The sequence below is a fragment of the Cyrtonyx montezumae genome, unplaced genomic scaffold (genome assembly GCF_038088225.1).
Source record: "Cyrtonyx montezumae isolate F1298 unplaced genomic scaffold, pur_monq_1.0 scaffold_10, whole genome shotgun sequence".
Taxonomy (NCBI): Eukaryota; Metazoa; Chordata; class Aves; order Galliformes; family Odontophoridae; genus Cyrtonyx; species Cyrtonyx montezumae.
Genome location: NW_027071826.1, coordinates 56,403,284 through 56,418,716, shown reverse-complemented (window position 1 = coordinate 56,418,716; position 15,433 = coordinate 56,403,284). Strand labels below are relative to the sequence as shown.

General features: G+C 36.7%; 1 protein-coding gene across 1 annotated transcript in view; it reads right to left on the bottom strand.

The window, feature by feature from the left end:
* ELP4 (elongator acetyltransferase complex subunit 4) overlaps nt 1–15,433 on the bottom strand; it is a 125,635-nt gene that overhangs the window by 109,339 nt on the left and 863 nt on the right. Inside the window, exons 2-3 of the mRNA XM_065755434.1 lie at nt 12,285–12,320; nt 3,410–3,531 (exon numbers count right to left, since the gene is read on the bottom strand). Of these exons, the coding sequence (XP_065611506.1) occupies nt 3,410–3,531; nt 12,285–12,320 (158 nt within the window). The remainder of the gene's footprint in view (nt 1–3,409; nt 3,532–12,284; nt 12,321–15,433) is intronic.

Here is a 15,433-nt window from a genome sequence, read left to right as displayed (position 1 = left end):
CATTACAGCATTACACTTAGTGATGAGGAAATACATCTCTTCTAGTGCAAGCCTGTGATACGCAGTGTCCTGTCCAAGGCCTAGGTAACTATTCAGGAAAAATGGCAAAGAAATCCTCCTAAAAGCTGTTTATGTACTTGTAGAACTTTAGTGTCAAATCTGAAGTAGGAAAAGTGAAAGAAGTAGAAGTGTAGCTGCTACCGATGTTTTTTTTTTTTTTTTTTGATGGCTTTTTCTAACCTGCCAGGATCCATTGCATCTTATTGCATCTTATTGCATCTTGGCACTAATACAGAGAATGGGCACAAGGAACTAAACAGCTGTATTTTTCCTAACTTCTGGAAGTCAGTTTGGTACCCTGTCTAAGACTGGATGCAAGCCTGCTCTAATCTTGTCTATGGTGGCTGTTCAGAAGAATGCGCAATTCCCTTGTTTGCTTTTTCTTTCAAAGTTATAAGATTTCTTGTGTAGGAAAGGTAACCTTATATTAAATTCTGCATTCCATTCTCAAATGTATATGCCATATCCCATGGTGAAACTAAGGGAATAACTCAAGAAACAAGTATTTTTTTTTTACTACTCTGTTTTCTTGTAGACAATAGATTTTTTTTCTAATTTGCTTAATAAACTTAATCAGATTAAGTACTGAATATGGACCACTAAGACATAAGAAGGCTGAAGGAAATATTATTATTGAATTATTTTTGCATTTACCAATGCAATCTTGTTTTATGATTGAAGTATACTACATTATGTCTTATATTATATTCTATTTGTTTCCCACTACTTATGCTTTTATAGTAAAAAAAGTTATACTTTGTTGAAGAACATAAATGGAACGGTAATGCTCCTAGATGTTTAAAATACTTTCTAAAAACAGCATGTATATAGTTCTGTAGGTTTTACCAGAGGTGTATAATTTTTCAGCATTACATCCTAATGCCAATTTCCTGAAGGGGCTTTGACTACAAAAGGCATGAATATGTTTTCAAAGGATGATGGATAAATTGGTGGGTGGTAATATAATATATCTTAGGCAGCTGATCAGGGCTTTTTATCCTCTGCTTGTCTTTTAGTTATACACAATTTCAAGATAATTATGGTCTATAAGAATGTCTTTTCCCCTTCCTACTACCAGCAATATTTGTCTTGGTTATAGGTTCAAGAAACTTCCAATCACATCATAAAGTTAGAACATAGGGTAATTATGGCAGCAGAGAACTGTAAGCGGAGTGACCACATAATGAAGAGTTAAGACAGATAAAGAATTGTCTTTAGGTAAAATAACTAGAGAACTATAGAACAAACTGCATCCGTACTTCAGTTTTATAAAATAAAAAACAAGCACAAGTAGGTTGATATGTACCAAAACTGATGCTGCCTTTCCAGCCAATAGTCCATTCAGACACTGAAAATAATTAATTAAAATGCAGTCTTACCCTCAACAGTCAGATAGGTTGTTTTAAAAGCCTGACTTCATTTTCCTGACAGGAGAGGACTTGAAGCACTGGAAGGTCCTCTCTTTTAGAGGTCAAGAAAAGCAGTCCTAGGGAAAACTCTGCTTCTATGACTTGGACACCTAACTGTGGCCAATGCCAGTCTTAGACAAACTTTGCCAGGTGATGTCTTTTAAAGTGATGCATGCCTCACTTTCTAAGAAGTGCCAAAGCTTGCCAATTGTGAAAGCACATAATTTTTCTAGCTTGATGCGTAGCATTTTACAGGGTTACTTCACAGAAACAATTTCAAGACAGCAACACAAATCAGAGAAATCATCTTTATTGCGTGTTTTCTGTTAAGTAAACAAAATGTTGAATAGTTGAGGTAAGAGTAGAAATGCATGGAATACCACTGGATATGTAAAAACAAAAATGGAGGAAGAAAGCAAGACAGAATTGCTTTCTTCAATCTTCCTGCAATAACACTGTGTACCCTTTCAGAATTAATTGCAGTAACGCCACTATGGAATTGCAATAGAGCAAGCTAGTTTTCATTACCTAGTGACTACCCTTAAAAATAAGAAGGAAAGCACTCCAAAATCAGCCAACAGAGCTCAATGAACCGCATCAGACTGACTGACCAGAATCCCAAACTGGTACAAAGATGGAATTATGTAACTGTATGTTGGCAAGCAACAGCAGAGTGAACAGGAACTAGGAAAATTATGACAAGCTATAAACAGTTGATTCAAAGGTGAATGAAGAATGAAATCCTCATTAGGTGGTTCATTTTAAGGTATTTTAATACAATGCAAGAGAAGTATTAAAACTGATAGTTCAATTTTCATGGGGAAAAAACAAATGCAATGGCCATTATGTGGTTAATCAGAAATTGATTTCATTAACACTTAATGACACAAAAATTATTTAAAATATTATGCATTTATAATTCACAAATTTAAAAACTTATTTGTTCAGATTATACTATAAAATAAAAGAATGTGTGATTAAAAATTAACCTTCAAATTGAACTTTTTTAGGCTGAAGATGGTTGAAATTTTTTTCTAACTACAAGTGTATGGTTCCATTAGGATTACATATTCTGCTGAATACTGGAGATAGTATAGAACAGATGAGGCACAGAATCTATGATCATCAAGTAGTAAAAATGAAAAGTAATCATCTTGACCAGAAATAGCCTCTGAATACTCTTGAAGAGGAAGCCAGGCTACACTTGATGCAGAAGTAATCATCAAATTTTATATTACTTCTGATATGAGGAAAAAAAAGCATTAGAAAGATAGAAAATTTCATTAAATATTTTATGTTATTACCCCCATACGTCTGTATTTTTTGTAGCCTCGATGAGGACTGTTTTCCCCTATAATGGAAAGTTTCAGTGTTTGTTTAGGAGCTCACTGAATTCTGAAAGGAAACTTTCTATACAAACTGATTCAAAGATGACCATATTTCCTGGTGTAAAAAGCTAGTGAGAATGAAGAGTGTGAATGAAGAAGGTTGTACTTTAAGATGTTAACTGATATTCTTTTTTTTTGTTGGAAACTGTGGAAAATATCTATGCTAACTGTATGTTGTTACTCTCCCTCCCCAGTTTATTAGTAGCTGCTGCACTACTTTATGTGGTTAGATTGGTGGGAACTGTAAACAGTTGGGTTTATTCAAGCTATTCAGTTTAGCCAGCTCAGCTGTCTAGGTTTCTTCCAAGATAAAAATGAAGGATAAGTAGGTTTCTAGACTCTTCCTCAGGAGGTTATTATTCCATTCTTTTCTGCACAGACAGACTAGCAAGTTAAATTTAATTCCCAAATTTGGCTCATGTAAATACTCCTGCACTTCCCAACGTCTTCTTGTGTGTCACTAACATTAACTTGTTACTATATAAACTTTCTTGATTCATTTAAATAAATTATAAATTAGAACTTTCTTAGTTAAAAGCTAAGAGTATTTACCTGTAAGATGTTGGCAGGAGGGTCCTGAGCAGAAGCAATGAACAAGTCATGTCCACAGACAACTCCCTCCGCGAGAAAATATTTGAACAACAGATTGGAGTAAACACCGTATTTATCTTCCTCTGTGGGGAAAAAAGCACGTTTGTAAACACAATTCCAACTGAACAACCCAAACAAACAGCAAAACAAAAACACCTGCCTGTATTTTCATGACCTTATAAAAAGCCTATGTAATGTAGAATTAAGTGCAATCCAAGTACAAAGTTTCAGAAGTAGTGCTTGATAATACTGCATTCCTAATCTTTCAAGAGAAATAGTTCTTAATTGTGTGGTTGGTTCTTTGAAATGGATGACATACAGCAATAGTGCTATTTTCATAAGTTCTCCCATTGTTTCAACCAAGCTTTCTGAGATCGTGGTTCAGTTGGAAGGGCTTTGTTCATTTCTTAGAACTGTGTTAGCATTTACATTCTTAAAGCTTGAAGTATTAATAAACTTGCTCAGAGTATCTGTTAATTTTTTTTAACATGTTAAAGCTTACTACTTATTTTACGAAATGAAATACTGAAAATATAGACAATCCCAGCAAATGTATAACACGAGTCTTTGAAAGAATATTTTCAACTAACTATTCAAAGGCAATACAATTTTTTAAAAGCTATCCAGAGTGGAAACGTGAACACATTCAAAAGATAGGCAAGCTTACTTTTTAAGTGGTGATAGAGTAACTGTGAAACGTGTTGTGAATACCACCCTAATGAAATCAACATACAAAATCCCACTCACTTCAGGAAGGCAAACGTTTCATTTCAGCATCTCTTCATACAAGTTAACTATCAGAAATTATCAGTATAAGAATGTCTTAATGAGCTTTTTACAATTAAAATTAATGATAAATTAGAACTATGGGAGTAAATGTATAAATAACTTCAGAAATTTGAAGTCTCCTTATTTTTCTCTACTCATAGGAAATATAAACAACAGCAATATTAACAGGTAGCACAAAATACACCTGACTGTATAAGAACTTGATTAATTGCCCAGTAAAATTTTGGATCGTGCCAGTGAGAGAGATTTTCTTGATGCAGAACCAACAGTACTGTTATTTCATTCTTTATGTGATATGGAAACAATTTCCCCCCCTACTACAAGTCATACATGAAAAATATTAACAGAAGAACAATTAGAATCACAACCTAAGGCTGAAAATGAGGAAGCTGTCACTCATATTCAACATTTTAAAAATAACTAAACAAGTAAATGAACAGAACAACTACAATGCTATTGTTACTATTACAAGAAGTTGATGGATCTAGCTTAATGTGGGCCAACGGTTTCAAGAAATTGACTTGTATTAATCTGGTCTTTCAGACTATTAACCTGCTCACAGACCAGATTTGCCTTCTAATTTACTTCTGCTAATGTGTGTGTGTATATATATATATATAAAGCAACATTTATTTTAAGAAAAATAATCTAGTGAAAAATATGGATTTTAGAGAGTGTAGTACTCACAAACTACTACTGTTGTTTCCTGTAAGTTTCATTAGGACTAATTTCCAAAGGCACTGCAGAATTGTAAACTACTATTCCCTTGAATGTTTAAAGCTCTTAATTAAAATATTTCATACAGTTTAATCTAGCTTGATATGATGAGAGGAGATTGCTGCAAACTGATGCATAGGAAGTTCAGCATGAATGTGAGTGGGAACTTCTTCACAGTGCAGTGATGGAGCAGTGGCACAGGCTGCACAGAGAGGTGGTGGAGTCTCCTTCTCTGGAGCTGTTCAAGACCTGCCTGGATGCCTACCTGTGCAACCTGGTCTAGGGAGCTGCTTTAGCAGGGGGGCTGAACTAGATGATCTCTGGAGGTCCCTTCCAACCCCTACAATACTGTGATTCTGTGAACTCATTAATTACTGCAGAACTGCTTTCCTAGTAACTTCTCTCCACATGTTGTGCCGTGACCTGATGATGTAGATCCACTTATGAAACTACGCAGAGATGGAAGACTTGCTTCAGATAAAAACTGAAGAGTTGCAGAAAGCAAAAAGTAGAACTGATGCTGACTGAAGTTTATAAGAAATATTATTTTTCAAATTTATTTAAATTGCAGATCTTAAAATATATATACATGTAAAGTAGTTCTCCCTTGTAACTAGAGTCCAGGAACAGAAGCGGTTCCTGCCCAGGTAGACAAGGACTTTCTTTATGGCTATTCCTGCTTTAATTGTTCACCGTAGTATAACTGATGTTATTTACAGTATATTGTCCTCCTTGTGCTAATCCCCCGATCTGTGAAGCTCCATCTTTGATGGATCAAAGTTTTGTTAATGTTTGTTTACAGCTTAAAGTTTACCTTTATCATTTGGAGCATAGAGGCACTGAATTCTGTTGAACAGAAACAAGATTTAACTTCTATTTAATAGAGAATAAGCCAGTATCACATTTAGTTCAAGCAGGTAGTGGTTGGGGTGGGAGTGTGCAACTATACGAAGAATCTTTCTGGATCGTTGTTTTGAATATTAATTATTTCTTTAACAGTAAAAACATACTCACTGCTGTGCCAAACATAAAGACAGAAAGTCCATAAACTTGGGTAAACTTAAATTATATTGTGCATTGGTGATCATGTAACTCAACTGGCAGGGAATAAGACTGCAGAATTTAATGGATTTATTTAAATTTTATTTGAAAAGCTGAAAAATGTGAACTGTAAGAATGAAGTGACAGGGAACAGGGATATAAGCCCTTTCACTGACTTATAATTTATTCTGTTGAGTATTAGATTCATTTGTAATATAACAGGACTAAAGAGGTTCTTAGATCAACACACCTTTCCAGGCCATGTTTTGTAAAGCAATGAGGTTTTTCAATTCATCAAATAAAAAGCATTTTCTTTTGGTGTGAGGGAACATCACTCTAGCATTAGCTTTTCCTTTTAGTCTTCTTACTGTTATTTTCATAACAGTAAACTTCAGAGGAAAAGCAGGAAAGCAAACTATTGGGGAGTGATCTAAATATAAAACACCTTATGGTCTGCTACAGTACTCAAAGGATTAAATGTGTCTCAGAAAGCCTTTACAAACAGTGTATCTTGAATTGTTGAAGTCAATGCATCTGTAAGAATCCCTCAGTTCTTCAATTTGTCACATAGAGGATGGCTTTTTATTGATTCATTTCTAGGTCACTAGACTTTTGTGGTATTCAAAAGATCTAAAGTGCACCCATATGGGGCTTTTCTGATAGCATCTATTGTGCCCAGGCTTCAATAGTTATGTTACTATTCAAAACCATAAGGGTACAGCCTTCTTTTTATAAATAAACAAACAAATTGTTTAGCACAGGTATTTCAGAAGGTCCCTGATCATTTTTGTAGGTAATTCTGGTGAAATATTTACATGTATGTTTGTTTGCTGTTAACTCTTGGATTTACTATTTGATGACTAGGATACATTCTAAACAGTTTCATTTATTCTTCCAAAACTACACTGACGTCCAAAAAGACTACTTCAATTCTGTGTGTGTAGGAGCCAACACTTAAGTGCCTTCCAGTCAGTCAAGAAACTTAACACAAGCCCAAATCTTTATTCTTAGCCTCCGTACCAAAGAGCTGTCCCACCAGCAGCCTTCATTGTGAAGTTCACTTCCTAGCTAATAGGGCACATAGACAAATGAGTCTCGTGCAGCTGCAGACTTTTTCTGGGCCCAGTCACCACAAGTCCCACAACAGTCCACAGCTTTCCCTGATTCTTTTTGAACAAAGAGTATTCTGCAGCTAAGTAGCAGGTGAGTAACTAGTGAAGCGTAAAACTATACAAGGAAAAGAGATTATTTACCTACCAGTTCTACTTATTGTCTACAGGACAAAACCTCTTCTGATCGCACAGATAAGAGCACAAATAAAATAGTTTATTGTGACTATTATGTAGTGGCCTCTTTCCACAACAACCTGCTTTCATGGCCAAAACAGACTTCAAGAAAAAGCAGTACTGTCAGTACCAACACAATGAATTCCAGCGTACAGCCACGTTGAAAATAAAGGAGAAAGACCAATTCCTATTTAAGGCACTTCTCACCCCTGTGCTGAACAGGTTACTGAACACTTCAGAGGCACTCTCAACACTTTTGTGCATGGGCAGCCTTGTACTGCTCAGTTGGGATCAGTTGGTCGTAGAATGAAATACAAAATTTTAAGGCATGGAGTTCAGTGAGGGCACAGAAAACAGAGAGAGAACGTATGAGAGAGGAGATGCTGCTAAAGCCTCACGTAATGATGGAAATCTACATCTGACTACGTGGCATTAAGAACAAAAAAGTCTCTAGCCCTAAGCAATTCCCCTGCATTGGAAGTATTCCTGTTCCAAGGGTGGGATGGAGGAGAAGCACCAGCACTTGCAGAGGAACAAAGAGCTGTGAACAAAATTTGCCACAAGATAAAACATACATATAAATCCTATTTATAACAGCTATTAATGTCTGCATATTGAATGGCAAGAAGGTCTTTGAAAAACTCACAGATCATTTGTACCTCAATTGCTTAAGATGATGAGAGCTATAAAAGGAAAAAATAAGACTGCAGTATTGTAATGTACGAACTTTTTTTAATCTGCTGCACAAAGCCAGACAGGTTGCCCTGGAGCTGCCAGAAGCCTGTCATAGCCTATCAGTATTGATCATTTTTTTTTTCCCCTAGATAGTTCTATGGTACGGTACTGTGACCTAAGGTGAGTCTTTCTGAAGCTATGAAACATTTCTCCAGATTGCTGCAGGTTATAAGATGCGATTATTTTAATCATCTGAAATTCCATTTAAAAGATACTTTACTAATGTCCACATTTACGAAGCTTGAGGGGATATACTCTGTGTCACTTGCATTTAATTAGCACATGCCAAAAGCGAGTTGTCAAACATCCAAGTTATGATATTTGGCATTCGGCCATACTTCAGAAAGGTAAATTCTGGTAACTTTGTATAATTACATTTAGCAAATCACTATTTTGTACCTCTCCGGAGATTATCCTTTTCAATTTTAAAATGATGATAAGTTCAGTTATACTGACAAGTGAGGAGCGCTCTTACCAGTGAGGCTGAATAGCACATCTAACAAAAATAAGAGTGGCTAATTAAAGTAGCTAAGACTGCTTCAAGGCCTAGACTGAACGCGTACAGACCTGCTTTTAACTAAAACAATGTTAACTTCTTATAATTGACCTCAGCTACTAACAGAAACCCTCCCAAAAATCATCTTTAAAACGTTTAACCATCAATGACCTTGTCAAGGCTACAGCATCCTAGAGGTATGTAGGAAGGGGGTCCTACAGGGTACCCAGGGCAGATCTATCAGAGCCCACAGACCCACTATACACAACATGTCATACAACAAGGCTTATATTAATGAAATCAAAATAGCATCGTTCTGAAAAGTCCTCCTAAAGGTGGTAATGTTCAACAGGACTAACTATCTCAGGCAGTGGGAGGAAAGGAGTGTGCTTAGGGAGCAGCCATACTCTTTGTTTCAGTAGGAAAAGGGACACTTCTGGAAAGCAAATCTTTGGGAGCACTCAAAGGCAAGACAGCAAACAAGTGGTTGCACAATCATGTGAACCAACTCGATAGTGTTAAAATTTCATCTCACTCAAGAGTCAGGATGGCTGTTATATACACCTTGGTACAGTAATACATCTTGAAATGGAAGTATTAGTTATAAAAAAAACCAACAAAAAACAACAAAAACCAACAAAAACCCTCAATTTATAAAACAAATAAACAGGAAGTTTCAGGTTCCTCCACAATCTTGAGTAAGATAACCATTTACCCTCTAATTTTCCTATAAATAAAAGACTGTCAAAAGAACATACTATAGAATTAAGTCCAACTGGAAATCATGATGCTCGTTATTATGATTTGAATTTAAGAAAATTGAGCACTTATTTCAAACAATATTTTAGTCTTCTCAAGTAACCTGTGCCACTACTACGTCTCCAGAATACAACAGATAAAATAAATATTTTAATATCCCGAATCTACTATTATTTGGTTAAATTAACCAAGATAATGTGTCAAATAATGAAGATGAGCATTTAATTTGCAAAGGAAGCTAAGCTAAAAGTAATGCAATTTATTCTCGCCTTAGAATGTTGAAGGGAAGGAGAAGAATTTAACCTTTTAATAACATTTGGAGTGCAATGCAGAAAGATCTTCCTAGGAGGTTTATCACTGACAGCTTCAATCCTGGATGATAGAAAGCTTGCCTAGACTAATCTCAGGACAGATCTTTTTTTTTTTTTTTGTATATTGACAGGATATTCTAACAATGCAGTTACAATTCTACCTGCACCATCTTTAAAAATTAGTCTCAAAGTTTTTAGACTAATGAGTCATGAATAAATATAGTTCTCCCTTCAAGGCTTTTGGTGTATAATTACATGTTTCAAAATAGTATGCGGAAAGTTTTATTTGGGAGAAAAAATAGTTTTCAAAGCTTAAAGAGAAACTCTCCTTCAAGTTTAACAGCAGATCACAAATACACAGCAATGCACTCAGAGGAAAAAAAAATCCAGGTAAGAATCCTGTCATTTTCAAATCACTGTGTCTCATCATCTTTTTCATTAGAACAAAACAAATCCTCTTTGCATTCATTTCACTTAGAATCATGTAGATGAGATCAAATAGCTACCTAACCCCATGGTCAACAGTAGCCAAAGGCAGATATTTAAGAAGAGGTAAGAACTGAACAAGCAAATATGATGCTTTGCCCAAGCACTTACTCTGCCTCCCACTGTGGCTCAAGGGCTTCCTAAGCTGAACTTAGCATCCATGTACTTAGTAAGCTTTCCCTTCTCTGAGGTTGCCTAACTTCCCAGTGAGACCATGAGGTTTTTTTTTTTCATGTTCACAATATCCCATGGTGAGGTATTTCACCACTGAACTGCATATTGTCTGAAGAACAGCACCTTCTTTTGTTCAATTTCGTAGCTGGGAGATTCATTGACACCACCCAGTTCTTCTACTGGCAGGAACCGTAAATATTATAATGGGAAAATGAAACAAGATTTCATGATTTGCTATTTCAGAAAAATACGACGGGTTCTAACTTCTTCCTCCTTTTTCCATACCAAGACTGCAGCTCTTTTCAAACCATGTAAGGAAAGTAAGATCTTCACTGATAACACTAAGACATAAGACTTCTATCATTTCTCCTGAGTTCAGGGAAACATTTCATGAAAAAAAAAACAACTGAATTGGTATTCTCTGTGTCAAGAAAGGCCAACACTCTTTCTTCTGCCAGGCTGGCTGGGGCTGGAGCAATGTGGTCTAGTGCGAGGTGTCCATGCCTATAGCAGGGGGATTGGAACTAGATGGTCCTTTCTAATCCAAACCATGCTATGATTCGAGGTCTGACTTTGCAGTCCTTCTCTTCCTCTTTGTGATAGCTCAGGTACTTATCTCATGTATTAGTTGGCCAACTCAGGTCACTAAGCCAAGAGAAAAGTCTCTGCTTTTCTGCAGCTGGGTCGGTTTTCTTCCCCATCTTAGAGAGCTGAATTAGCTCAGCAAGGAACTAAAAAGCACTAGTGCCAGCACACGGAACAAAAAGATGGCATGGCCAAAAATAGGGAGAGGAGTTTAGACAACTTCTTTTGGCAACAGTGAACTGCTGTACCAAATCACTGTTATATGAAAATCTAAATGCCTGCCTCAAAACAGATGATGGCCTCCAAAAAATCAGTGATATTTTTTCTGGTAGGAAACTGCACGTAGCAGAAATACAAAGTCACAGCCTGAACCAGTGACAGAGCACCTGATGGGAAGGCAGGGCCAACCCAGGGGAACTCAGGTGCATGCAATGTACCTGACTGACCAGAAGGGGTGGGGCTGGGATCCATCCCTTTCCAGCTCTCATTTAAGGGCTGTCAGTGGAGCTGAGGACATCTCTCACTAGAGATCTTTGAGATCTTCTAAAGGTAAGTTGCTTCTTTTCTTCATTTCTGTGTTGCTTTTGGATTTGTTTTTATTTGTTGTAGCTGAAGACTGCTGCTGTGCTATTATCATGGTACCTTCAATCCCATTATAGTGTTACAGTTTACGTTATGTAGATCTGTAGCACAATATCTAGTAGTTTATAGGTTTTCATTTAAAAAATGAGTTTTTTGAGGATACACTACAACAGCAACTCCTGTCTTCAAACAGCCTTTAATGATAGATAAAATGTAAAACTGAGATTTAGACTTAACGTAACAAGCCATAATTAGAGAAATTATTTTGCTCACTGGGAAACTGAAAATGCTGTTCAGCTTCTAATGGAGGGTCATGTAAGCCCTTGTGCAGATTAAAAAAAAAAAAAAGCTTTATGTATGATCAAGAGCATCATTTCTATGTAGGTTATGTGCTTTTAGAAGCAAGTCCCAGTCAACTTTTTTTTCCTTCCCTCTCAACCTTTATCAAATCTTCTATATTTGCCTTCAAGTTGTAGAGCAGAAGACCAATGTTGCAAAAAAAAAAAAGGACTTTGAGAGTAAATGGCATCATGTCACTAACTTTATATGTTTGTGGCTTTTACACTGTAGCTGAGGAAACTGGGAAGTGTTTCTTGGCTCTATGTTCTCATACATGCTCTCGTGATATGACAGTTGTACACATATATCGTATCTTCCTCTTCCCCTTTGGTACACCTTGACCTAAACAGAAAGGAAACCAGCAACTCAGCTGTAATGGAGATGCGCAGCAGTTTTGACTTAGTCTGCAAAATCCGAAATGAAACACTTTTTAATGTTTATCAAGCTTAGAATGTAATAAGACAGGTTACTTAATACATCAAAGTGAGCAAATGTACCAGAATATGGTTTTAGATATCTGTATATTCTATACTAACCAATGAGAAGAAGGGTTCCAACAGCTAAGCCTCCACCTGGAAAGAAAACAAGATAAAAGAATACAGTAAGACTACATTTTGATACTGTGTTAGAGAGCAATTAAGTTTCCTTAGTTTATAAGTCAAGGAAAGGTGATAACAGGGAATTTAAAAATATAAAAGTGAACAACATTTTAATTACCTTTGCAATGCTTCCTACTATTCTCTATTATGAAATAATTACACATTATATGTAATTATATATTACACATTACAATTACTTTCACAATATACTGTATTATCATTGTCATCGTAAAAAGATCCTGCAGAGCTCTGTGCAACTATACTCAAGTACTACTATAACAATTTATGCTCTCTGCCAGCAGATTTTTCCTTTGATGACTCAAGCAACAAAATACTCTACCAACAAAACCCATATTATTTGCCATTAGGTGATACTGATTTATAGCAAGAACCAAGTATGCACAGTGGCCTACTGAGATGCTCAGAACTGCTCCCTGAGGTCACCCAGACAAAATCCTGGCTTCACTAATTTTTATCAAGCTACTGCCAGTGGATGTAGCAATAAGACAGGCAGGGAGTGCCATCCAGTAAGAGCTGGGCTGACACTTCATTAACTTCATAATGCAAACCTGAGGAAAATACAAGTAATGTCTCTTTTAGAATGCCTTGAATGCAGCAGCCATGCCATGAACGTAGCTGACTGAATAGTTTGAGAGTAAATTTTGACCAACTCTGGATGGAAACGACTATATTTTGTTCTCATTGTTTAGATAACTGCAATCAGTACTCTTGTTCCAATGATAGATGACCGAATGAATAATATGCAGAAATGTGTCAAAACATTGGATGTACTCAGGGCTTCTTATCCCATCAATCTCAATAGAAGAAAAGATCATCTATGAACTCTTGTTCTGACTGCTGTATTTGCTCCTCAAAGAGAATGCAGGCACAATTAAGTAATGTTGGTTTAAATGGCTGTCTCAAGAGGGAATTTAAATAGAGAAGGTGGAAGAGGAATTCATATTTCACTTCATCTGAGGAGTAAACAATTTTATGTTCTGAATTCCAAGAAAGAGTATAGTGAAATAACTTGAAGACAGGCTACAAGCATTCTACCAAAGAAGCACTGGGATGGTCATACGCAACCAGTCAACCGAAGTACTTTGTTTGATGGAAACTGCCGTGTGTCTTAATTATTTCCACCTCTAAAAGCAATCTGGGAGCAAACTGAATCACATCAGTGCACCACACAAAGCTTTTGATATAAGAAGTCAATTCTGGACTCTGAAGATGGACTCTGGTGAACAAGGTAATATAGTCCATCAATTTCAAGCAAAGTTTAATGAGCATTGATTTCAGTAGGGATTGGATGATTTTCTTCTTCCTTAGCACTGCTAGCAGGACTAAATTATCTGGAGCACCTCTGAAGGTGATCTGTGCCCAGAAGGAGGAGAAAAAGTATATTTGTTTCCCATAGGTCAAACAGTTGCCAAAGGAATAACTACAGCAGCCTTTGTTTCAATTGATACAATGAATTCTGCATTCATGGCTGATTTACATGAACTAATTTGTTGTTTCTTAATGCCACGAAACAGATATGGCATGAATAAACCATACAGGGAAATCATAAAACACTCAACCCCAAGTGTTGTTTTATGTAGGTAAGAAAAAGGATATGGCTTATGAATCATGATGAGTAAATAGCCAAAACAAAGCGTGTATACAAAGCTACACAGTAGATCAGCATCTCACATGAAACTTTCTGGATGGTATTATTGTGTTTTGTGTTAAAAAAAAATAAATTACGTCAAATTACCAGGTAAAAGTCAATGAAAGATAAAATCAAATAAGTAAAGAGATGCTTTTTGCCTGTGTTAGTAAGACAGATATGGTCACAGCATGACTACTGTAATCACAATGCTTGTGCAAAAGCCACAAACAGTGCTAGTACTGTTCTATTACATTGTCTGAACCCAAAGCAACACAATCACTTTGTTCCCATGTCACAATGCTACAATAACTTTAATGGCACATCAGAGTGCAAACATTTAGTGAAATCTTGATTTCATAAGTTAAACAATGTTCCTGCACCAAGATCATAGAATTGTGGTAGGGATTGGGTTGGAAGTGACCTCAAAGCCACTTCCAACCCCCTGTGGGCTGGGTGCCCCTCACCAGCTCAGGCTGCCCAAAGCCCACCTGGTCTGGCCTTGAGCCCCTCCAGAGATGGGGCATCCATAACTTCTTGGGGCGATCTGTTCCAGAGCCTCACTGTGAAGAATTTTTCCTAACGGCCATGTACTAAATTCCTCAACAGTTCTGGTAAACTTAGTTAGTAAATAAACATTTTTTAGATACCTAAAACAAGCAAGCAAACACTTAAGTACTATTTACTTGAAAATCAGAACAAAATTGCCACACTCTAATTCACTGATTTTTCACAAATCTAAAAGCTTTACTGCAACGGGAAAGAAAAAAGTCCCAGATCAGGAATCATGTAGATCTAGCTTGTAGCTTCCAGACAAGAAAGGATATCACAGAAATGCAGAAACTTAAGAGAACCCAGCAAAGGGCTGCTGTGATGGGCACACGTGAGGTCATGTGCCCATTGCTCTTTACTCTTTCAGAGTCTTTATGGCCTACTCAGACATCAGTGACTTAAGGGAGAGGATGTTAAGGAAAGCTATAGGAATATTGAGTCTTCCAGTCTTTTAAGATGCCGCATGCTAAAACTCTTTAAAAGTATTTTCAAAGATTTCTATTCCTAGGATTGAAGAACCTTATGGAAGATCAAATTTAGAACTCATTGGGTCAGGAAATTACTAAATATTCACTGGAGAAGCGAAAGATAGCTTAGGATGCTGGGTTTGCTGGAAAGTCTCCTGTGTCCATAACAAAGCGCTTCTCTGTTAGCAAGTGCCCTGAGACTCTGGGGCCTGTTATTGCAGGGAGCTGTCCACTGCTTCCGAACCATGCTGTGCAACAGCTATTTATAACATGAAATAGGAACAACTGAAATACTCAGTGCAAGCCTTAGAATCATAGAATGGCTTGTGTTGAAAGAGACTTCAGAGATCATCTAGTTCCATCACCCCTGACGTGGGCAGGGCTGCCAGTTGCTAGATCAAGCACTCGCTCAGGCTGTC